The sequence below is a fragment of the Petromyzon marinus genome, chromosome 61 (assembly GCF_048934315.1).
Source record: "Petromyzon marinus isolate PM22_M1 ecotype Great Lakes invasive population chromosome 61, UKy_Petmar_22M1.pri1.0, whole genome shotgun sequence".
In the NCBI taxonomy this organism is placed as follows: Eukaryota; Metazoa; Chordata; class Hyperoartia; order Petromyzontiformes; family Petromyzontidae; genus Petromyzon; species Petromyzon marinus.
In genome coordinates this window covers 10091359-10116900 of record NC_133727.1, presented here as the reverse complement: position 1 = coordinate 10116900, position 25542 = coordinate 10091359, and the positions used below count along the sequence as shown (strand labels likewise).

The window sequence follows — 25542 nt, the reverse complement described above, 5'->3', positions numbered from 1 at the left end:
CCCTGTCATTAGCACGGATAATCGAAAGTTATTATATATCGAGATTCCGTTGTATAATATTACCACTGAAACCCTAAATTCAGGTTTAATTGCCTGTCATTAAACTGGCTTCTCAAGGCTAATGCGTTGACGATTTTATCCTGGACACCATTGGCTGCACAAAACAAATGACCTCTTAATTCGCCTAATTTCAGCACTAAACATTTTTTTTATTTGATGAGGGTGAAGGAAAATTGGGTTATCGAGGGATGGCGAGGCTGTGTTTTGTTTGTATTTCATGAAAACGATGACCGCCGTGGATTCTGTATGCAAGTGGCGTGAAGTAACATTTCGTGTGGTTTTAATTGCCTTTTAGAATCATTTGAAGTGCAGCGAGAGAAGCTCGCAAAGAAAGGTGGGTAACGTCCCCGCGTTTTAAACTATTGTCAGCAATTTTGCTCGGCAGAGTTTTATGCACACAGTACTCTAACTGCCTCCATACCTGTGGTCACAACAACAACCAAAAATAATTTAAATGGTGTCTAAGCACTTTCTCAATGCAAGGCGCTTCACGTAAATGAAAGGGAGAAAAATACATTCGGGTAACAGGAGGTTTGGTGGGCGGGAGTGGGTGAAGGCAGGGTAACGAGAGAGAGAGAGAGGGAGGGAGCAAGGCCACAGCAAAGGCCAGGATGAAGCGATGGGTCCCAGCACCAACCACAGCAACAGCAACGATGATGACGGTCCCTAGGGGCAGCCGGGGCAGCACTAACGAGCACAGGGCACCCTCGGGAAGGTTGGGGTGGGGGGAAATTCATTGGGACTTCACCGGGGGATGATTGATCATTGTTGACCGATTGGTGGCCATGTGTCCTCAGTGCTGGAGACAGATGAGAGTCTGCTGGCTCAGCACTTTGCCCGGAAGGGCTGCCCCAACGCCCAGCGCGCCGCCCTGTGGCTCCTCATCCTCAACGTCTCCATGGGCGCCGAGGTGAACGTGGTGCCGTGTGCGTTTGGCTCGGAGTGGGAGGAGGGAAGGGGGGGGGGAGGGAGTTGGGGGGGGGGCCCCCCCGAGAACCCCGACTCGGGGGTGCTCTTGGCATGGCCGAGGGACGTAAAAGTGGATCGTGCCGGGTCGGAGCACTCGCAGCGACACCGCCTGAGATCCAGCGTTCCCTTTCCAGGCTTCAGCCGCCACGTGGTTAATCCGTACTCTCGAGTGTAGAGTGTTGGTGGTCTGAGCGCGGTCACCAAATCATTGCACGCAAACTCGACGCTTTCGTCAATAACAGTGCCTTCAAAGGAAAAATGTGTACAGTGAGGGAAAAAAGTATTTGATCCCCTGCTGATTTTGTAAGTTTGCCCCCTGACGAAGAAATGATCAGTCTATAATTTTAATGGTAGGTTTATTTGAACAGTGAAAGACAGAACAACAACAAAAAAATCCAGAAAAACGCTTGTCAAAAATGTTATAAATTGATTTGCATTTTAATGAGGGAAATAAGTATTTGACCCCCTCAATCAGAAAGATTTCTGGCTCCCAGGCATCTTTTATACAGGTAACGAGCTGAGATTAGGAGCACACTCTTAAAGGGAGTGCTCCTAATCTCAGCTTGTTACCTGTATAAAAGACACCTGTCCACAGAATCAATCAATCAATCAGATTCTAAACTCTCCACCATGGCCAAGACCAAAGAGCTCTCCAAGGATGTCAGGGACAAGATTGTAGACCTACACAAGGCTGGAATGGGCTACAAGACCATTGCCAAGCAGCTTGGTGAGAAGGTGACAACACTTGGTGCGATTATTCGCAAATGGAAGAAACACAAAAGAACTGTCAATCTCCCTCGGCCTGGGGCTCCATGCAAGATCTCACCTCGTGGAGTTGCAGTGATCATGAGAACGGTGAGGAATCAGCCCAGAACTACACGCGATGATCTTGTCAATGGTCTCAAGGCAGCTGGGACCATAGTCACCAAGAAAACAATTGGTAACACACTACACCGTGAAGGACTGAAATCCTGCATCACCCGCAAGGTCCCCCTGCTCAAGAAAGCACATATACATGCCCGTCTGAAGTTTGCCAATGAACATCTGAATGATTCAGATGACAACTGGGTGAAAGTGTTGTGGTCAGATGAGACCAAAATGGAGCTCTTTGGCATCAACTCAACTCGCCGTGTTTGGAGGAGGAGGAATGCTGCCTATGACCCCAAGAACACCATCCCCACCGTCAAACATGGAGGTGGAAACATTATGCTTTGGGGGTGTTTTTCTGCTAAGGGGACAGGACAACTTCACTGCATCAAAGGGACGACGGACAGGGCCATATATCGTAAAATCTTGGGTGAGAACCTCCTTCGATCAGCCAGGCCATTGAAAATGGGTCGTGGATGGGTATTCCAGCATGACAATGACCCAAAACACACGGCCATGGCAACAAAGGAGTGGCTCAAGAAGAAGCACATTAAGGTCCTGGAGTGGCCTAGCCAGTCTCCAGACCTTAATCCCATAGAAAATCTGTGGAGGGAGCTGAAGGTTCGAGTTGCCAAACGTCAGCCTCGAAACCTTAATGACTTGGAGAAGATCTGCAAAGAGGAGTGGGACAAAATCCCTCCTGAGATGTGTGCAAACCTGGTGGCCAACTACAAGAAACGTCTGACCTCTGTGATTGCCAACAAGGGTTTTGCCACCAAGTACTAAAGTCATGTTTTTGCAGAGGGGTCAAATACTTATTTTCCTCATTAAAATGCAAATCAATTTATAAAATTTTTGACATGCGTTTTTCTGGATTTTGTTGTTATTCTGTCTCACTGTTCAAATAAACCTACCATTAAAATTATAGACTAATAATTTCTTTGTCAGTGGGCAAACGTACAAAATCAGTAGGTGATCAAATACTTTTTTCCCTCACTGTATGCCCGGTATTCTCTCGTTATTCGCGAGGGATATGTTCCGGAGATGCCCGTGAACAGCAGATTTTGCGGATAATGATATTGGCCTATGAATATAGTACGTGCAAAACGGCTGCAAATGTTTCTGAAACTTATAGAAGTTTCTTTCTATCTCACTTTCTCTCTCACGACTTTATCTCTCATCACTTTATCTCTCACGAATTTCTCTCTCACGACTTTATCTCTCATCACTTTTTCTCTCATCACTTTATCTCCCGTTACTCTCTTTCTCAGTGCAGTCCTGTGAAGTCCCAGATGCGATTCACGGATAGCCACAATCGCGGATAGCGAGTTCGTGAATAACGAGGACAGACCGTATTGCACAAAAGCTGACGTTGACATTCACTCGGTTTGTGGTGAGGTGACCAGGTGGCTCAAAGGTCAAGTTCGAATTCCAGTCAAAGGTCAACTCAAATTCTCATCCCTCTACTTCCAATAAAATTAGAAGCATGCTGTGGGAATGCAGCAGTCGCAGAATTATGAATATACATGCCCCGGTCATAAGAATGTAGGATTTTTGCCTCTTAAATTTTTTGTTTACAAATAATGAGTGTCAACCTACACTCGTTCAGTGTTCCATTCCAGGAAAATGTCCACCCTGTACGAATTAAAAGTGTTTGCGTATGCCCAGGCCTGCTGAACGTGTTGGCTTTTGCCAGCTTGAGCCTGCTTCTTTGTCCTGGTCGCCGCAGGAGATACAGAAGTATGAGCAGCTCAAGTCCGCAGTGGTCCAGCAGGATCTGCTTGTGGACAACCTAATCTACAAGGTGGGCCCAACTGGTTCACGGTGGCGCCCTGGTGGCCAGATGTTAACAACCTCGCGTGGTATGCAGGAGGTCGTGGGTTTGATTCCAGCTCGGGCGCCTGCTGTGTATTTGGAGTTTGCGTGTTTCTCTCTCACATCATCATCACGGTGGCCAGTAGATGTTAACTACCTCGCCTGGTATGCAGGAGGTCGTGGGTTCGATCCCGGCTTTAACGCCTGCTGCTGTATATTTGGAGTCTGCGTGTCTCTCTGCCCGTGGTCACGTGGATTTTTCTCGGGATCCTCCGTTTTTTCCCTCCACATTTATAATCAACGTCACGCATTTAGAGTCTTTGTCCGCCTTACAACAAAGTGGCTTATAATCACGTGATGATTATAAGCCACTTTGTTGAGCTACTGTTTGTCGCCAAGCCGCTTCTGAGAAACATCTGTATCGCTGAGTGGGACTTACCGGGTAAAAGAAATCGTTTAGTTTATAGATTCACGCAGAGACTTCAGTCCTTTCAGCTCGGGAAAAGGATCGGACAAATCCATAGGTCATCGCGGGAAAAATGCCGTTGATGACCAGCACACACCCCGCTATCGCTTCCTTCCACTTGCCAGATTCCGCCGGTTTTGATTGAAAAGTCGACGACGGACCAACCTCAAATGCCAGTCTCTTCATCACGACTGCATTTAAGCACTTTCCCTCTGCTCACTTGGGGTGAAGAGGAGGCGGCTACGACGCAACCGAGACCAGTGTGCTTGTCGGGAGAAGCAGACCACATGGATCATCACCTGAGCTGCTGCTGCTGCATTGTGGTTGCTGCTGGGCGTCCACTTAGCATCCCCCATCCCCTCGGGGGGGGGGGGGGGGGGGGGCGGAGAGGGGGCGCGCTCGATAAATTGAGTAGAAATTTGTTGGGAAGCCAACAAGTAGATTATCCTGTGGATAAACTGGCACCCGTCATTGGAATGTGGAATTGCCATCAGCGTTACGGGAACCCCAATGGAGATGAGCACCGCCACGCTTCCCTTTTGGGCCAGCATTTTGACGTTTTGAGCGTCGGTGCTGTTGTTGTCGACCTGCTTGTTTCAGGATGTGAAGCTGACGGCCAGCAATGATGACTACTATTTCGTGTTTGAAGACTTCCTTTACCAGGTAACGCGAGTTACTCACCTCTGTGGGTGCGTGTGATGTGGTTGCCGAACGAATATACGTCAGAAGGTCGCGCTCGTTACACACACAAAGCGCTTGCCGCAAATGGAGCGCGACACCTTAGCTGTTCTCGTCAAGAAGCGTAAATCATGATCACGCGAACCTCCGGTCATCCTCGGAACAGCGGCTTTTGGCTAACCGTCGGACAGGGACGGTGGTCACCGCATCGCGTGGCGCTTTCAGATGCGCTTCTGCGGCCGTCTGGAACGCTCTTCCTTCCGATATTAGAAAGCCCACTGGAGCTATGCACTTTTATGTCTAAATTGAAAACTAATTTCTTCAGAACTGCTTTTTGTATTTAGTTTGTTGTCCTTCCCCTGTACCTCCGATTAGCTTTGGTTGGCTACGTACGGTGCGAAAGGAGTTAGACATACATAATACATATACGTGTGATTAAAATGTTCGTTTGAGTGTAGGGGTGGCATAAGCAGCCGTCCAGCAAAATAAGATTTAACTTTTATTTTCATCTCACGTCTGCGAAGTGAATGCTGAACCTCTCTTGGAGATGAAAAGCTTGCTCAGAAACTGGAAATTAAAGATGTAATCAACGCTCCAGATAATGTTTTTGGTCTTTGAGTAATATACCCTCCGATTTTACCACTGTGAGTAAAATGTATTTTCAAGGGGTAAAATGAAACATTACCGTGAAGTTATGGCGTGTGCGTTAACGATTAAAATGTTCGTTTGAGTGTAGGGGTGGCATAAGCAGCCGTCCAGCAAAATAAGATTTAACTTTTATTTTCATCTCACGTCTGCGAAGTGAATGCTGAACCTCTCTTGGAGATGAAAAGCTTGCTCAGAAACTGGAAATTAAAGATGTAATCAACGCTCCAGATAATGTTTTTGGTCTTTGAGTAATATACCCTCCGATTTTACCACTGTGAGTAAAATGTATTTTCAAGGGGTAAAATGAAACATTACCGTGAAGTTATGGCGTGTGCGTTAACGAGAGCCTTGCATTTTTTTAACGACGGCGTTACCTTCAATTAACTGGAGGCAGCTCTGTCACGGCTTTCGGTAAAGACCTATCGGGTTGGAATCGGGAGATTTGTGTGCGCGTTGCTGAAACCTGCGTGTGCCTCGTCTTAGGTGCTGTTGTGTTTCTCTCGAGACACAAAAGTGCTGAGCCACTTTGAACACAACAGCGCCACTCCGTCCAAGACGTATTCCCCAGGTGCGTGCGTGTGTGTGTGCGTGCGCGTTTGTGTGCATGTGTGCGTGTATGACAGATACATTTCCATGTGGTACAGATGCAATGGGAGGCTGATCGATGCCCGGGTGCGGTCAAGGGATGACTCCCTATTGATCAACCACGTTATGTATGCCGATGATCTGGAGACGCTGCTGCTGAATCTGTTCTTGGCACCAAGATTTGGGGCCTTGCCATCAGCCCCACCAAAACGAAGCACCTGCCTGGGTATTTTTTACCATCGGACACTCCACCCCCACAACTCCCAATTGGTGATAGGACAGTTATGGAGAGAGTGGAGAGTTTCCCATGCCTGGGCAGTGTGCTCATGACCGGCTCCAGTTTAACAGCAGAGGTCTCACTCCAAATCAGTCGAGCGGCAATATCTTTTCATCGGTTGCGTAACGCTGCGTGGAAGCTACCTGGTCTATCACTCTGCACGAAGCTTCAGGTCTTCTCGGCCACGGTCATTCCCTCCCTTCTTTACGCTTACGAAACTCGGACCCCCCTAATGGAACATCTTCGCCAGTTAGAAACATTTAGGCTGGCCTGCCTATGATCCATCCTGGGTTTATCCAGGCTGGATTGTGTGATTAACTCGCAAATCCTTGAAAGATCTACGCCACGTACTCGCTGAACATGGGTTCAATTACCAGCCATCGATATACCATCAGCGCCAAGTTGTATCTGAGCCTCTTGCGGAGAGCATGAACAGAGCTGTTCATGCGCTGCTCCGCCACGTACTCGCTGAACATGGGTTTAGTTACCAGCCATGGATATACCATCAGCGCCAAGTTGTGTGTCAGCCTTTCCGGGGGTCTCCCCCAGTGGCCAAAGCCTGAGGTCCGTAACCATGGAGAGACAAAAGATGCGTATGGTAGAGGCCGACCGAAACTGAATTTCTGGTTTCGGCCGAAAACGAAACCAGACCGAAAGTTAAAAATTGACTTTCGTCCGAAACCGAAACTTTGCCAAAAGAGGCCATTTGCCAACTTTCGGCACCGAAACCGAATTTCGGTCAGCCTCTAGCGTATGGTGCCGTCCACAGCACCACTCGCCCAACGTGTTGGGCCCCAATGGATGTATCAATATGTACTTGCCGAGTACTCATGTCGATTGTCTGCGTGTGCCGTGCGCTTCAGGGAAAATGGGCGTGGAAGAATTTGCGACCGTCTACCCACCCAGCGGTGAGCCAACATCGGCAAGGTGTATTTTACGTAAACGACTTACCGCGTTCGGAGATATTATTTGGCACGAGTGAGTGTTCTACGTTCCGATGACGTGCGGCCAGGCGGGTGGTGCATAGCGGGATAGGCGGCATGGACAGACAACCAACGCGGATGTGTAGGCCCGTAGCGTTGTGCGCCGGGTCTCTTCGGAGAAGGAAGGGGAGGGAGGGGGGGGGGGAGTCGGTCACAATTAAAGTTCAGTCACGTGAACTCGGGGTCTCTGGAGTGGCATTAACTCGTGTCTGCCGCCCTGCAGGTGTCATTCCCTTCCACGGCTTCACGATGTACGGTAAGCGATGGCGGCCGCCGCCGCCGCCGCCGCCGCCTCGTAAACATTGCCGGCCGGTACCGGCGCTCGCCGGCGGCGCAGCCTGCGTTGCGTGATGGCGAGCGAGAGCGAGGTTTGTGTTTCTCCCCTCGGCAGTGGCTCCGCTGTGCTTCCTCTACCACGAGCCGCACACCCTGTACTACGCCTTCCACCAGATGTACGTGCGCCACTTCTTCCGGCTGCACTCGGTGTCCTCCCACCCGTCGGTGAGCGTCGCGCGTTGTCGCTCGTCGCATGCTCGCTCGCTCGCTCGTCACTCGTTGTTGCTCGTTTGCCCGTCGCTCGCCGCTCGCTCGGTCGTCGCTCGCCGCTCGCTCGGTCGTCGCTCGCCGCTCGCTCGCTCGCTCGCCGCTCGCCGCTCACTCGCTCACTCGTCGTCGCCTTTCTTGTACTTTGCACTCCTATCGTGTTTTTGCATTGTGTTTGTTGTTGTAACGCTCTTTATACCCCGTGCCCCTACTGGACATCTGTGAAAAAGAGCCTCATAAGTCCAATATTCTGATTCTGATCGTCTTCTGACAATCCAATGAGACTTTTAAGATCACAGCCGCGAGTACTCTACTGGCGTGATGTAGCAATCACGTTTCCTCGCTCACCCGGCCCCGTGCGGGTGAGTCGCTGGCGTGACCCCTCGCTCACCCGGCCCCGTGTGGGTGAGTGACTGCCGTGACCCCTCGCTCACCGGCGCTCTGTGTTCAGGGCATCGTGGCGCTGTGCCTGCTCTTTGAGACGACTCTGCAGAGGCTCCAGCCACGTCTCTTCCACCATCTCCGGGACATCGGCGCGCAACCGTAAGTCGCCGCACGACCACCGTTACCAGAATCATCAGTCTCACCACAACCACCGTTACCAGATGCAGCCTCACCCCAACAATCGTTACCAGATGCAGTCTCACCACGACCACCGTTACCAGAATCAGTCTCACCACAACCACCGTTACCAGAATCAGTCTCACCACAACCACCGTTACCAGAATGATCAGTCTCACCACGACCACCGTTACCAGAATCAGTCTCACCACAACCACCGTTACCAGAATCAGTCTCACCACAACCACCGTTACCAGAATCACTCACCACAACCACCGTTACCAGAATCAGTCTCACCACAACCACCATTACCAGAATCAGTCTCACCACAACCACCGTTACCAGAATCAGTCTCACCACAACCACCGTTACCAGAATCAGTCTCACCACAACCACCGTTACCAGAATCATCAGTCTCACCACAACCACCGTTACCGGAATCAGTCTCACCACAACCACCGTTACCAGAATCAGTCTCACCACAACCACCGTTACCAGAATCACTCACCACAACCACCGTTACCAGAATCAGTCTCACCACAACCACCATTACCAGAATCAGTCTCACCACAACCACCGTTACCGGAATCAGTCTCACCACAACCACCGTTACCAGAATCAGTCTCACCACAACCACCGTTACCAGAATCATCAGTCTCGCCACAACCACCGTTACCATATGCAGTTTCACCACAACCACCGTTACCAGATGCAGCCTCACCCCAACAACCGTTACCAGATGCAGTCTCACCAGATACACCGTTACCAGATGCAGCCTCACCCCAACAATCGTTACCAGATGCAGTCTCACCACAACTACTGTTACCAGAATCAGTCTCACCACAACCACCATTACCAGAATCAGTCTCACCACAACCACCGTTACCAGAATGATCAGTCTCACCACAACCACCGTTACCAGAATGATCAGTCTCACCACAACCACCGTTACCAGAATCAGTTTCACCACGACCACCGTTACCAGAATCAGTCTCACCACAACCACCGTTACCAGAATCAGTCTCACCACAACCACCGTTACCAGAATCAGTCTCACCACAACCACCGTTACCAGAATCAGTCTCACCACAACCACCGTTACCAGAATCAGTCTCACCACAACCACCGTTACCAGAATCATCAGTCTCACCACAACCACCGTTACCAGAATCAGTCTCACCACAACCACCGTTACCAGAATCAGTCTCACCACAACCACCGTTACCAGAATCATCAGTCTCACCACAACCACCGTTACCAGAATCAGTCTCACCACAACCACCGTTACCAGAATCAGTCTCACCACAACCACCGTTACCAGAATCAGTCTCACCACAACCACCGTTACCAGAATCAGTCTCACCATAACCACTGTTACCAGAATCAGTCTCACCATAACCACCGTTACCAGAATCAGTCTCACCACAACCACCGTTACCAGATACAGTCTCACCACAACCACCGTTACCAGAAGCGAACTTCTTTCGCACCGTACATAGGCAACTGCGCTATTCAGAGGTGCGGAGGAAGGACAACAAACTAAACACAACAGCAACAAGCAGTTCAAAAGACATTCGTTTTTCAATTCTCTGATTCCTCATGGTATGTGAACATCCCTGAAAGATGATATTATGAGTGGGCCGCTTCGTGCACACAAAGGACCGCTTTCTTTATACGCCTCGAGAAACAGGTGTTCCTCACCTTGCCATGAAATCAATGTTTTGAATCGGCGCTGAAATACGCCGAACTATGTAATAAACCAAATTTAATGATGATGTTTTTGTTTTTCATCAGTGCCTGGGCTGAGACAATGAACTCCGCTGCACTTGAGAATCAGGTTCAGAATGAGAATCAGAATATTGTATTTATCCTGCAGGAGCAATGCGATGAGCTTTGAAGCTCTTTTTGCACATATGTTCAAGTAAGGGCACGTGTTCAGAACGTTACAACAACAACAATAACCAGCACAACAACACGACAGGTTCAAACGGGTGCGGCCAAAACCCAGGTGGCCTTACACCGGATCTCGGCGAATTCATCCGGCCGAGTTCGCAACTCGCAGTGCGTTGGCCTCCCGAGTCACATGGCTGTGAACCGTGCCCTCTCACCCTGATAACGGTCCAGCCTGCCGGTTTCTCTCCGCCTTTCGAACGACTTTCGAATGACTCCACTCCGTCCATCTCCCATCGCTGACTGCCTGCCTCAAAGAATCCTCCCCGAGGCGGTCGGGCGACTCAAAATGCCAAAATGCCGAGAGTGCTGCGCCGACGCCGCCGAGTTGAAATCCGGACGGCTGCCCGTTTGTTAAACCGGGTTCTCAAGTCTCGAGAGAGTCGACGGTCTTGGGCCCGGCCTGCTGACGATGGCACTAAAAAAACCCCCTAACATTTCGGTTTTAATTTGGCTGAATCCCAAATCCTAAATTCAAAACGTCAGCTTGACTGCCTGCGGCTGGGGTGAGTGGGAACGGCACTGCCCTCAACCGTGCGAACGGGGTCGCTTCAAGCGATCTCTGAGGCAGCTCTGTGATATCCGCTTCTGTGAGCTGATCCCCTGACCGCTCCTGTGCGCGGGATCCAAACGAGACGCCCCGTGAGACGACATTTGGACGTTTCCGCCGACCCGCGCCCTGCGCTGTTTTTTGTCGTCCGTTGTTTCGCCGCCACCGGCGGGCGGCATGCGCAGGCTGCGCATCGCCTTCAAGTGGCTCGTCAGGGCCTTCTCCGGGTACCTGGCCACGGACCAGCTGCTGCTGCTCTGGGACCGGTTGCTTGGCTTCAACTCGCTGGAGCTGCTGGCAGGTGGGACCCCCACCCCGCCCCGCCCCCCTCCGTGTGGTGGTGTAGCGTGGGGCGTGTCCGTGACCTGCGTGTGTGCGTATGCGCCGGCTCCGCTCAGATAGGGGGTGGTGGGTGGGGGTAGAGCTGCTGTGCTGTGTGGGGCCCACTGCAGTGGTGGTGGTGGTGATGCGCCGCAAAGGAGAATCAACTGCAGTGGTCCAAAAGGGACATTCAGAATATTTATTTTTAAAGGAGGAATCCGATGAGCTATCTGTGATGTATGGACGTTGCGACGCTGTAACGCACGCCGCTGCCACTGTCTGTGTGTGCTCTGCGACGTTGTACGGACGTTGTGTCTCCCCAGTGCTGGCGGTCGCTATCTTTGTGCTCAGAGCGGAGAATCTCATGGAAGCAGCTTCTCTCGCGTCCGCCGAGGTGCGTACTTGGCTGCTGGTTAGTCCCCCGCGCGATGAACCCTGCCAACCCAAGTTCAATTCCCGTACACGACCTGTAACAGTGGCGAATATTTTTTCTACCGGTTCTGGGCCTCCCCGAGGTCGATTCAGCCTCACAGAAGTACCTGGTGTGATGTGTGTAAACATTAGCACTGGGGAGACAAAGGTGGACAGGCGTGGCTTCTGGCCACACCACCCTCTCCAGCCTTCGTAGGCGCTTCTCTGACAGCACTTGTCCCAACAGCCTGTAAGCGGCTACACGGGGGGGGGGGGGGTCTTTGTGGTTTGTGGGGCGGGCGATCGACCGCAGTGGGCGAGTCGTAGACTGGAGCCTTGAAGGCAAGACTCGACCACCGTGAACACAAATGCCTCTTGGATCTTGTCGCCAAGCGGACACGTTACGATGTGATTCTGAAAAAGATTCCTGCACTCATGATGCACGCTGTTAATTCGTCTGCGGACACATCTATTTAGGAATTAGGAGAAAATTGCGTTCAGGGTAATGGGCTCAACGAAACAAAAGCAGCAAGACATGCTAGACCGCCGACACCGATTGAGGACTGCACGCAGCCGAGACGAGACAACTCACCCTCGAATCGAGTCAAAACCCCGACCTTGTTCAAAATTCTTTCGAGCCGTTAGATGCCGCCCCGTGCCCGGGCTGACGGTCGGTCACGCCGTTACGGTTTTTGCAACGTGACCACGGGTGGAGTTCATTGCCCCCGTGCAGTGAACCACCGCTGCCCCCGAACCCTCAACATAACAAAAGATGGATTAACTTGGCCTCGTCGTCGCCCCCTGCTTGGCTCCTCCCCCCCCACCTTAACCTTAGCCCCGCACGCTGTCGTGGCTCCTCGCTTGGCTCCTCCCCCTCACCTTAACCTTAGCCCCGCACGCCGTCGTCGCCCCCTGCTTGGCTCCTCCCCCCCACCTTAACCTTAGCCCCGCACCCCATCAATGTCCCCTACTTGGCTCCTCCCCCCCCACCTTAACCTGTATATAAGCTCGAGTGTCTCAGAGCCCCCCACTTGATGCAGCTACCTTGCTGTGACTGTTCCGCCTGAAGACGGAAGCTTGCGTTGCCTCCGAAACGTCGTGATTTGATTCAGTTGTTCTCTTTTATTTTCATTTTGTTTTACCTTACGTGACTTTACCGAAAAAAAAACCAAAGAGCATGAATCCTTGCAGTCACGAAAGCTTCAAATCTAGAACGGGTGGAGTTGTTTACGTGGCCGGGGGGGGGGGGGGGTCTCTCCCGTTGCGTTCGCAGGCCGTGCTGGCCGATCTGTCCACCGTCAAGGTGGTGCCGCTGCTCCAGCTCGCCCTCTTTGGTGGCCTCAAGTGACGACGTGGACTGGCGCAGTAAGCACGGCGCCCACCCCCTGACACTGCACCCCTCGGCTGCCCGGCTGCCCGCGCGTACCACCAACCGCTCCCGTGTTCAGGAAGTTGGGCATTGTATGGGGGGCGGGGGGGCGGGGCGGCGGGGCGGCGGGGCGGGGCTCTGATTTGTGTCGAGAATTTTGTTTTGGTTGACAAAAAGCCATTTCCATTGACTAAATAACCCAGCCCCAATGTTCCACCATCAACCTCCTTTACGATGAGCCCATGGTCTATCCACTGCTGAAGGACTCCTCACCCTGTGACCCCCTCCCCCCCCCCCCCGCCGTCCGATCGAGGTGTCGCCCACGCCGTCGCCACCATTCTCACGGTCCCTGCGGTGCCACAATCCATCCCCCACTCCCACGCGAGCCGAACTCGAATGTGCCCAGTCCCTGCGGTGGTCACGTTCGATCCTGTGTCATTCTGTCGGCAGTCTCAACGTCGTCCATTGTTGGCCAGCCACCCCTCACGGGATGTGGCTTTCCCAAGCTCCCACTTAAATTAAAATTGTATATTTTACTAGGTAATGCTCAGAGGCGACCTGGCCACGAATGATAGCTGGCTTATTATCACGTGGGAATTGATAGCACCCAAATACTCTGAACGCGTGTGGAGGGAAAAACCAGAGGACCTGGAGAAAAATCCACGCGAGCACGGGGGGGGGGGGGGGGGGGGAGAGAGAGAGACACGCAAACTCCAAATATATACGGCAGACGTCAGGGACGGGATCGAACCCACGACCTCTTGTACTTACTCTTTAAACATTCAATGATTTTGTCAAATTTAGCAATCGTGAGCCACGCGTTAATCGTGTTTTTCATTGTAACTCAAGCATGGACATCTGCGCTCTCTCGGTTTCTTGCGCCCCGCGGTCGTGCGTCCCGATCCGTCTGATGAGCGGGGTTAAAAAATAAATAACAAAAAGCACGCAGATTGAAACCTTTCCTCAACAAGCACAACGCTGCGCCCCTCCACTTTTTTGTTCAAACCTCGGTGAAGCAATACCGGCGCATCGCATTCAAGCCGTGACTGCCGTACGCGCCCGAAGGCAGTCCCCCGAGTCAGGCGACGAAAATGACATCGATGTCTCGGTTTCGCTTGGTGGGCGAGCGCAGCCGGGCGGCCATCGCCGATTTTCACGACGTGCATCTGCCGCACGGGAGGGGGTGGGTGGGTGGGGGGCATGGAATCTTCTCTCTCGAATCCAGAAGGCAATAATGATTGTTCGAGAAACGACAAAGACGACTTAAAATCTTTATTTGTACGGCGCAGATTAATTACATTTGTTTCAATACTGAAATTTAAGTGGTACATGTATTTACAATTTTAAGCGGTCCTGAATATAGCGATTACATGAATGAGGTATACACAATAAAGGTCGGACATTAAATACGTGAGCCGAGTCCTCGTTCTTCTGTTGTTGTTTTAAAGGCAGTAATACAACTCGGCCTGCACAAACATACATAAGCAAGATCACGATTTATTCAACGGCATTTGGGATATAATAGCGATATAAATAGCTGCTTATATATTAAGATTACAAGCTGGGTTTTCATCGCACAGCTGACGTCTTGATTAACGTTCCTGAATTCATATGTACACAAAGATAAAGATTTGCCCCCCCTCGCCGTATAGCCTCAACAGACCGTCGGGGGCAAGTGCTGTTAGCGAGCAGCACCTATGAAGGCCGGCACGGCACGACGAGGTGGGGGTGGGGGTGGGGTGACGATGTTTCAAACAATCGCACCCAGGCACTCACTCGACCGAGGGGGGCCCCGTTCAGATGATCATCAGCGGTGTTGGCCGCGAGCGGGAACCGAACTCGGGTATCTTGTCGGCTTCGTAGCGGCGGCGGGCTCACCGCCGCGTTACCGCTCCCCCCCCACCGCCACCCGGCACGCGCACAGCACCTACGTGCAACGCGCGTAAACCTGCAACGTACGCACTCATTCTTTAAAAATGATGAAAAAAAATTATTATAATAAACCGAGTTTCACATGTTGGGTTTTATTTCATGGATCAGCGGACGACTCCTTTGGTTCTGCACTGCTGTAAAACTGCCCAACTGGCAGAACGTGGCGCTGACTGGACGTGAGCGGGCAATTCTGTAAAGTTCACGGCGAGGCAAAACGAGAGCACCTCGCAAAGCTGGAGGTGGCCGAAGGTCCCCCCCCACTCCTTGCACACGCGCGCACACACACAGGTTACTCGCTCTTCTCTTGCCTATGTCGCGCGCGGTGCGCTAACCGCTACCACACCGCCGCCCCCCAAGACAACGAGACACAGTCCCCACGTCACAACGAACTGTCGAAACGCAAATGCGTCACGCTGGGGGGGAGGGGGCGTGGCTTGTCCAGGGGGTTTCCCGCCTTCGGGAGCCAGCAGGACGTGTGAGTGCATTATATATACAGGGGGCTTCAACAAAAATGTTTAACGCTTCTGTGAATTTGCAACAAGACCACACGAAATGTGCCTCCCCCTGGGCTCTGGTGACCAACCTGGAGAAGATGCCAGGCATGGGCGTTGACAGTGATGGCGAACAAGTGGAGACTGAGAATAGATTTGACTCTTTCTGGCAATAAAACAGTTGTGTTAAGAGACTATTTGACTTTCTGAAGCCATGAACATACATTTGATAGCGCGTTTCGGTGTATTATTATCCATTCTTTTTCCCCATTAAAAAAACGATAGTGCCCAATAAGTGTTAACATCATTGGACCTCCTCCCTTGCCAGTACCACAATATAATAATAGGGGTTTTCCCCTTTTTTTGACTGCAAATATTGTGGTTAATGCAGCAACATGAATCCTCGTAAAAAAAAGGTTTCAGTTTTGTTGCCAGAAAAAAGGGGGACACCCCTATTATTATTATAAGTGTTAACATTTTTTTGAAGCACGCTGTATGTTCAGGGAGGTAAATGTCTACGGGGCTACTGCTGGCCACGACGAGAGGGCTTCAGCAGAGAGAGAGAGACTTGGTGGAGCTTCGCTGTTCCCCCTCCCACTGTTGAAGGAGCGTAGGGACTCCGGTGGTTGACCTGCACGGTCCATTGTCATGGCTTTGCATGGCCACGGTCTCACGATCGTGGCTCGCCTTTAAAGTATATATATGGGTCTCTATGAGTCTCCGTGGGTTTACTATATGGCCAATAGTTTGGGTTGCATGGCCACAATCGTGCTATGGCTTTTCTTTAGTGCGTGTCTGGGTCTCTACGCATCTCCTGCGTATCGGTGTATCTACGTGTACCTCTGCCTGCGTATGGCATATTGTGTTCAGAGAAGCCAGATGCCACCGTTGGGGCCTGCCAGCAGAGAGAGAGTTCGTGTCGTTTTTGCTGTTGTTCCTCCGTTGAAGGAGCGCAGACTCCTGTAGCTTGCCTGTAATGTATACCGCCGTATCTCTACGAGTTTATATGCATCTCTATGGGTCTACATGTAACTGAGCCTCGATGTATCTCTCTACGTATCTCTGTGAACATCTACGTATCCCTACGGGTCTCTACGCATCTCTATGGGTCTCTACGCATATCTGTGGGTCTCTACGTATCTAAATAAATAAAAAAACCCACAATGTGAAACTCCTGACGGTTTGTTGCACACACACACCGCGTACAGCGCGCTTTGTCTACGCGGCGACAGCGTCTTCGTACCGGTCGTTTGTCACCAATCGATAATAACAACTCGTAACACTGATGAGTCCAATACATAGCTTGCTCCGTATAATTCCAGAAAAAAACGTTAATACTTTTTTTTCGCTCCGATGAAATGAATGACATTTTAGGAAGCTGAAAAAACGCGACGACGACAGAAAAACGATTCCAGTTTCCTTGTAAAAGCGATCGAACAATCTCCCAACGCTCGCTCGGAGTGGGGGCGGGGGGGGGGCAGAGAAAACGCACAGTGTGGGAATGATTAAAACGCTCGGCTGAACAGCGGACGAAGAGGGATGCGCTCGCGATGTCCAGCCGCACGAAATCCCATCGGCGTGGCACAAATTCCCAATGCAGGCTTTCCTCGCTTTACGCGGGTTCGGTGCGTGTGTGTGCACGCGCGCGTTTTCGCGTGTACACACACACACACACACGTGTATAGCGGCTAGCCTATTTAGAACCAAAATTCGCCATGCCAGTGTTGCCCCTATGAATTCACCCATGTGCGAATATTACGCGGTCGGAAGTTGGACAGCCTTGCGTGCCGTAACGTACTGCACGCGCCACTCGGCACGCCAGCCGTCTCGTGCCGTACGCATTTACCGCCGCGACTGCGGCCGCGTAAAACAGCGGTGGGGAACCTTTTTTCTGCCGAGGGCCATTTGGATATTTATAACATCATTCGCGGGCCATACAAAATGAAATTTATGTTGCTATGAAAAAAGCTCCAAGATTTATTGAATTTCGAGTCGTGCGCTCGCCTCGGCAGGGCCAGAGACCAAATGATTCCGCGGGCTGGCCGGACGTTGCCCACCCCTGGCGTAAAGCGAGGCAAAATCCGGTATCCGAGAATTCTATGGGCATCCGAGAATTCTATGGGCATCCGAAATCCGCTGCGCGGGGGCGACATGACTATAACAAAGCAGGCCACGCGGGTCAGCCTGGACCATTCCTCTTCTCAAGCGACAGGATAATTTAATCTTGGGCATTTCCCATGGCATCTACGTTGGTCTGTGGGGAAGTGAGTCCACGGCTCCACACACTTGAGGAGGGCTGTCTTATTTATGGTGCAGCAGCTCCTCGCAGCAACAGGAGGCATCGCAGATGAGCAGTGTTTGGTGGCGGGGGGGGGGCGGAAAGAGAGAGATAGAGCGCGTGGAAGGTTCCAGCAATATTTTGGTGAAAACACCCAAACTGGATTGCTAAGAATATAAAATACTTTGAATTTGCATGGAAAATTATCGGCAGAAAATTATCTTCCACCAACAAAACGTGAATGAAGGCCCGACAGGTTTTTGGACGGTCCGGGCTGAATTTTCACCATCAATGCCCTTTCAAAGTTATCAGTCGGTACGCCTGGATGCATTGTCCAGTCAAGGAACAAGAAGACGTTGACAGCCAATTGCCCTTTGGTGTTGATACGATCGGTCTGGATTTCAGGCGGTTTTGGAGGTACACGCAACACAGGAATCACCACAATGGTGGTGAACACGCGAGAGAGGGCTGGTAAACACACCAGAGAGGACTGGTGAACACGGCGAGAGAGAGCTGGTGAACACACCAGAGAGCTGGTGAACACGGCAAAGAGGGCTGGTGAACACGGCGAGAGAGCTGGTGAACACGCGAGGGAGCTGGTGAACACACCAGAGAGGGCTGGTGAACACACCAGAGAGCTGGTGAACACGCGAGAGTGCTGGTGAACACGCGAGAGAGCTTGTGAACACACCAGAGAGGGTTGGTGAACACGCGAGAGGGCTGGTGAACACACCAGAGAGGGCTGGTGAACACACGAGAGGGCTGGTGAACACGCGAGAGGGTTGGTGAACACGGCGAGAGGGCTGGTGAACACACCAGACAGGGCTGATGAACACGCGAGAGGGCTGGTGAACACGCGAGAGGGTTGGTGAACACACCAGAGAGCTGGTGAACACGCGAGAGGGCTGGTGAACACGCGAGAGGGCTGGTGCACACGCGAGAGTGCTGGTGAACACGCGAGAGGGCTGGTGAACACACCAGAGAGGGCTGATGAACACGCGAGAGTGCTGGTGAACACGCGAGAGGGCTGGTGAACATGGCGAGAGGGCTGGTGAACACACCAGAGAGAGCTGGTGAACACGCGAGAGGGCTGGTGAACACACCAGAGGGCTGGTGAACACACCAGAGAGAGCTGGTGAACACGCGAGAGGGCTGGTGAACACACCAGAGAGGGCTGGTGAACACACCAGAGAGAGCTGGTGAACACGCGAGAGGGCTGGTGAACACACCAGAGAGGGCTGGTGAACACACCAGAGAGTGCTGGTGAACACGCGAGAGGGCTGGTGAACACACCAGAGAGGGCTGGTGAACACACCAGAGAGAGCTGGTGAACACGCGAGAGGGCTGGTGAACACGCGAGGGAGCTGGTGAACACACCAGAGAGGGGTGAACACGGCGAGAGGGCTGGTGAACACACTAGAGAGGGCTGGTGAACACGGCGAGAGGGCTGGTGAACACAGCAAGAGCTGGTGAACACACGAAGTGGTTGGCTTGACTTTCCGGGTTTGCACTTTTTTTTCCCAAGTGGGGATAGTGAGGGAGGCAGCGAGGTTGGGAATGAGATGTGGAAAATGAGCCGAGCACGAAGACCCCATGAACTTCATCGTTCTGCAGAGGCTCGCGCCCCACCACAACATCACAACGCACCGCCGGGACCCACCTCATCACATCTCACAAGCTAAGCAGCTTGTGAGCCTGGATAGCGCCTGGATGGGCGACCGCCGCCACGCATTGCCACGGCTGCGTTACGACTAGAGGTGGCGTACCTGCGATGTCTACGCTGCTCGCCTTCACCAAGTCACACTGACCCCGTGCCCCAGGCTTGGACATCGGAGATAGAAGAGCTTCATAGCTCAGCAGATTATTCCTCCTCCTGCTGCAGTCTAAATAAAGATTCAGATGCTGAAGGATGGTCAACTCGCATCCGCACGGCCCCGCCGTAGCGTAGGGGAGGCTCTCATCCAGCAACTTTCAGAGATACGAACAAACCTGTCCGTATATCCAGTTGCCTGTTCGGAGTGAGAGCCATAAGTTCAACCGTTGTGCAATAGATGGCGGTGGTGGCATCTACATCTGCAGAACGTGAAGAACCAGTGGCATTTACATCTGCAGAACGTGAAGAACCAGTGGCATCTACATCTGCAGAACGTGAAGAACCAGTGGCATCTACATCTGCAGCACGTTAAGAACCAGTGGCATCTACATCTACAGAACGTGAAGAGCCAGTGGCACCTACATCTGCAGAACGTGAACTAGTGGCATCTACATCAGCAGCACGTTAAGAACCAGTGGCATCTACATCTGCAGAATGTGAATAATCAGTGGCATCTACACCTACAGAACGTGAAGAACCAGTGGCATCTCCATCTGCACAACGTGAAGAACCAGTGGCATCTACATCTGCACAACGTGAAGAACCAGTGGCATCTACATCTACATGAGATTATACAACTTCGAAATCCGTGCCCCATGTTTAGTGTACACGCCGTACAACATGTTTGGAATTGACGGGAGTAAAATTTGATTCGACTTCCGAACAGACCTCTGAAACCGAACTCGTTAGTAAGTAGCAGAGTCACTGTGCATGTATGCCCGTTCGTAGGAAGAGTCCGCACCACGCACTACATTCTGGTCTCCCAGCTGGGTGGTGGCGCTGCGGGTACCAATACACATCACCGTGTGTGTTGCCGTGCGTGGCGCCACGAGCGAGGACTGCGAGAGCTTCGCAGTAAGAGTCACGCACACGTTCATATCGGCGAATCTTAAGACACGTTCCCATTGGCGAATCTTAATAAGACAAATCTTAAGACACGTTCTTATCGGCGAATCTTTAGACCCATTCCGATCAGCAAATCTTAAGACACGTTCTTATCGGCGAATCTTTAGACCCATTCCGATCAGCAAATCTTAAGACACGTTCCCATTGGCGAATCTTAATAAGATACGTTCCTATCGGCGAATATTAAGACACGTTCCCATTGGCGAATCTTAAGACACGTTCCCATTGGCGAATCTTAATAAGATATGTTCCGATCGCCAAATCTTAAGACACGTTCCCATTGGCGAATCTTAAGACACGTTCCGATCGGCTAATCTCGAGACATGTTTCCGATCGTGCGAATCTTTAAACGGGTGTTGGTGGCCCACAGGTCCTTGTACCGTCTCCGCTGCAGCAGCGCATCTGAGATCATGGCTGTTGAGGATGTGAGCCAATGCGTGTAACGGACACAGCCGTTGGGCTTCGTAGCCGCGGCCTTGAAAGAGGCCGAACCGGTGGCAAAAGGATGCCTTTGCCGATGGCTTTGCGTCCTGGCGGAGCGAGGCAACTTCCAAACGGAGGGGGCTCTCGTCCAGCAGCGGATTAAGAACGGCAGAACATCGCTCCTAAGGGGGGGCAGAGCGAGGGGGAGCGCGCCCCCCTCTACCGCGTACGTCCGATGTCGCTCGGAGGGATCCGAGGCGCCACGCTTCCATCGGCCGACTCTCCAACGCGCTGCGCTGCGAGGGATCCTCGGTGGATGCTTCGTCGAGTTGGGGGGCACGCCGATGAGATGAAAATCATAAAAAGCTATAAACAATTTTTTTTATAAATCTTACCCGGTAAGGCCCCGCGCTGAGCTACTGTACAGCGTTCTTTTTCAGAAGCGACCCTGCAAAATCAAAGTCTTTGATGGCCCAACGAAGTGGATCATCACCGCCGTCACGTGGGAATTCACAGCAGCAGCAGCCAAAATACTCTTAAACGCGCGTTGATTCTAAATATAAATAAGAATGGCTGTGATTGGCCGACAGAAATGGCTTCATGCTTCTGAGATCGGCTCTTTCAATAGACGCAAAAAATTGCAATCAACTGTAACAACGGTTCAGATTATTAGATTTTTTAAAAACTTTTTATATTAATCGTAACCACTGTACATGCACACACGCACACATATATTAAATGTTATTACATTCTATGGTATTTGTTTTAAATAGACCATTTTAAAAAATATAAACCGGAGAGAGAAAAAAAAGTTACAAACTGACGAGGCTCGGGTGCAACTTGACTCAGTCTCGGTCAACTTACGAGCTGGTGGGGGGGGGGGCAATGCCGACGATGTTGCCGGTGCCGGAAACCGCGACCGCGCCGCCGGCAATCACGGCGCTTAACGAGCAAGAGGGCGAGCGAGTCAAAGATGTAACGTGTGGGGGAGGGGGGCGGGGGGCGGGGGGCGGGAAATAACAAACGACGAAAGAAGGCGACCGGACGAAGATCAAGAGCGAGAAAGGAGAGCAATGGTAAATACGACGGTGAAAACTGGAACGCACCGGGGCGGTGTGGGGGGGGGGGGGTAGGGGGAGGGACTCGGCACGGCGGACGCCGCACGGAGGAGCGTCGTGCGTGCGTTGAACTTCTCTGGCACCGCACGGAGCCAACCGTGCTAATCGGTTCTCAGCGCGGGCGACCCGCTGCTCGACCAGTGGACAGGGGGACGGTGGAGAGGGGTGGGGGGGAGGGGAGAGATTCGAGGAGACTCGACCCCACCGTTTCAACCGCCGCGCCGGGAGGGAGCCGCGAGCCGGCGACCTTCCACCGACGCGCGCCGTGACCCCTTACGCCAACGGGCGACGCCCAGCCGCACAGTAAGGAAGTGAAACTGGCCATCGCTCGGCTTGCACCCTTGAAATCCGGACAAGCCGTCGGTGTGCTTCGCCGCCAAATAAGACTCGTAAGTAATTATACACACGCGCGCACGCACAAATATATATTATATGTACACACACACACACGTATAAAATAAAAAAAATGCGCGGTGGCATTTTCCGACTCGCCGTCCCGTCGAAAAGGTGAACAGTTTGCACGGAGAGAGAGAAAAAATAAACTATCTTTGGTTGTTTTCAAATAAACGCTCCTCGTCGTCGCCATCGTCATCGTTGCTTGCGTGAAGCGACGCTCGTTAGAACACGCAAAAAAAACCATCGTGGTTCAAGGTTACCGAGGTTGAATGCCCACCACCCAAATACATAAACATCCGAACGTACACATTACACAAACATCCCTCCCCGTGTAGCCTTAACAGACTGCAGGGGCAAGTGCCGTTAGCGAGTAGCAGCACCTGTGAAGGCCGGCACGGCACACGAGGGGGGTGGGTGGCCAACACCACGCTCGGCCGCCTTTGTCTTCCCAGTGGCGATGTTTACACACCGCACCGGGTACTCGTTTGAGGCCGACTCGACCTAGAGGAGGCCCAGGAGCGGTTCAGATAATCGTCACCGGTGTTGGTGGCCGTGAGCGGGAATCGAACTCGTTTCGGCCGGGTTCGTAGCGCAGCGCGCTGACCGCTACACTACCGCTCCCCACACACGCACACACAGTCACACACAATCATCCCCCAGACATCGCCACTACGGGGCTGTTAGGGGTGAGCGTCGTGACCGAGTGCCAGTCAAGGTGAGGCACCGCACATGCGGAAGCCGTGTGGACAGTAACCCCACGCAGGGCCACCTTTGTCTCCCCGATGCAGGCGTTTCACGCACACTGCATGCACACGCTGCACCGGGTATTGGTTTTAGAGCAGGTTCGAGCCGGGTTTAGATACCGGATCGTCAAAGATGGAACTCGGGTCCCGAAAGTTCGTAGTGCATTGCGCTTGCCACCGAGTCACCGTTCCACGCACGCAGACAAAGGTCCCGCGTATAGCCTGCAACAGACCGTCGGGGCAAGTGCTGTTAGCGAGCAGCACCTATGAAGGCCGGCACTGTGGCACACGATGGGGTGGGTGGCCACCACCGCGCCCAGCTGCCTTTGTCTCCCCGGTGGCGATGTTTACACACCGCACCAGGTACTCATTTGAGGCCGAGTCGACCTAGGGGGAGGCCCAGGACCGGTTCAGATAATGGTCACCGGCGTTGGCCGTGAGCGGGAATCGAACCCGGGTGGCCGGGTTCGTAGTGCAGCGCGCTAAACCGCTACCGCATCACAAACGTACGCGCACGAGCGATTCCTCACCGCCCCTCACCACCATCACCGCCACCACTATTATTGCACGGCGGATTGTCCAGCGGTTTCCTTTGTCACGCAATAAACGCCCGCGGCCTTCCATGGCACCCCGTCGCGGGCCCGGGAGTAAAAGGACGCCAACAACGGCAACGTTGACCACAACGCAGTGCGGAGAGACTCCGGTCCCCCGGCGGAAGCGGCCTTCCTGAAGTGCAGGCGCCGGCGTCGCCTCGCGCGGTGTCGGTTCACACCCTGAGACGGGATGGGGAGGGGGGGGGTGAGATTCTCGGTGTCGTTCAACGCCACGTGGGGAGTCTGGGCCATCGGCCGTCGCGGTCCCGAGGCAGCGGCATCAGCGTGGGCGGCATTGGCCGCGGTGTCCTCCCCGTGTCGCTCGTGTCCCCTCGTGTCTCTCGATGGGATGTCGCTGTCTCTCGAACTGGATCGACCTGAAAGCACACCGAGGTGCAGCAGTGGCTAGGAGATGTTCACTCCCTCGCCCGGCACACGGGAGGTCGTGGGTGTTTCTCTCCCCATGGTCGCATGGATTTTTTTTATCGAGTTCCTCCGGTTTTTGCCTTCACATTTAGAATCAACATCACGGGTTGAGAGTATTTGGCTGCCATAAGCTTCCACGCGATAAGCCACTTCGTTGAGCTCTCATTTGTGGCCACATCACTTCATGAAAATAAGCTACATAGCTCAAACTAAAAAGTTTAAAAAAACGTTACAATTGAAACAGCCGATCTCAGAAGCATGAAGCCATTTCTGTCGGCCAATCACAGCCATTGTTATTCATATTTAGAATCAATGCACGTTCAAGAGAATTTTGGCTGCTGCTATGAATTTCCACGCGACGACGGTGATGAGCCACTTCATTGACCCTGATAGCCAGGGTCGCTTCTGCAAGAAACAGCTTTTAGTAGCTCAGCGAGGGCCTTACCTGGTAACATTTAAAATTAGTTTTAACAGTTTCATGAATGGTTAAGAATAGCGACGCGTGGTTGAATGAGCCGCGCACCTCGCTCGGGAGCCGCGGTGTCGTCGTGGAGAACGCTCAAAATCTTCGTCTCGGGGCCGTCGGACGCTTGGGCCTGGAAGGAGTCGCGGATGCGTGCCACCTCGGAGGCGCAGAGGTGCCCAAACACCTTGACGTACCAGTCGGAGGTTCGACCCCTGGGCGCGGAGCAGGGGAGAGACAGGTCAGGGATGTGGCTGCGGGGGCTTAGCGACAGCCCCCCGACTTCGGCCGCCCCCCCCGCTCGGCCGCTGCCAGGACTTCGCTCCTCGTCACGGCTTTAGAGGCTCCCGGCAAGGCGAGGCCTTCATGGCGGACCCTGGGCCTACTATCATCACGGCATACCCTGGGACTTGCCTAGTTTATCTACTGGATCGGCTGTCCACGACACGGCTACCGGTACTAGGTTACTGGCAAGGCGAGGCCTGCCATAATCACGGCCATATTTCTCCGAGTGGGATGGGTGGCCAGCACCACGCCTGGCCACCTTTGTCTCCCGAGTGGCGATGTTTACACACTGCAGCAGGTACTCATTTGAGGCTGAGTCCACCTCGGGGAGGCCCATGACCGGTTCAGATATTCGCCACTTTTTTTGTTCATGAGCGAGAGTCGAACTCGAGTCACCGGTTTCGTAGTGCAGCTCGCTAACCTCTGCGCCACTGCTCCCCACACTCGCACACACACACTCACAAACGCAACACTCCCACACTCACAAACACACAAACACTCACACACAAACACACTTACACACACACTTACAAACACAACACTCACTCACAAACACTCACAC

At 52.6% G+C, this 25542-nt stretch overlaps 2 protein-coding genes across 12 annotated transcripts in view; one reads left to right on the top strand and one right to left on the bottom strand.

Annotated features, from left to right (window-relative positions):
* TBC1D19 (TBC1 domain family member 19) overlaps positions 1-14465 on the top strand; it is a 41378-nt gene extending 26913 nt beyond the window's left edge. For 3 of the 5 annotated variants that reach the window (XM_032977114.2, XM_076053540.1, XM_032977116.2), the window contains 12 exons: positions 356-394; positions 858-970; positions 3626-3700; positions 4778-4840; positions 5987-6071; positions 7229-7273; positions 7572-7604; positions 7740-7849; positions 8343-8434; positions 11138-11253; positions 11597-11667; positions 12958-14465. In XM_032977114.2, coding sequence (XP_032833005.2) covers positions 356-394; positions 858-970; positions 3626-3700; positions 4778-4840; positions 5987-6071; positions 7229-7273; positions 7572-7604; positions 7740-7849; positions 8343-8434; positions 11138-11253; positions 11597-11667; positions 12958-13032 — 917 coding nt within the window. In that variant the 3' untranslated portion in view covers positions 13033-14465. The remainder of the gene's footprint in view (positions 1-355; positions 395-857; positions 971-3625; positions 3701-4777; positions 4841-5986; positions 6072-7228; positions 7274-7571; positions 7605-7739; positions 7850-8342; positions 8435-11137; positions 11254-11596; positions 11668-12957) is intronic. The other 2 variants (XR_012930055.1, XM_032977115.2) reach the window with 2 other exon arrangements.
* Positions 14311-25542, bottom strand: part of LOC116955741 (rho GTPase-activating protein 7-like) — a 212098-nt gene continuing 200866 nt past the window's right edge. For all 7 annotated transcript variants that reach the window (XM_076053536.1, XM_076053535.1, XM_032977011.2 and 4 more), the window contains 2 exons: positions 24756-24910; positions 14311-24183 (listed from right to left, as the gene is read on the bottom strand). In XM_076053536.1, coding sequence (XP_075909651.1) covers positions 23774-24183; positions 24756-24910 — 565 coding nt within the window. In that variant the 3' untranslated portion in view covers positions 14311-23773. The remainder of the gene's footprint in view (positions 24184-24755; positions 24911-25542) is intronic.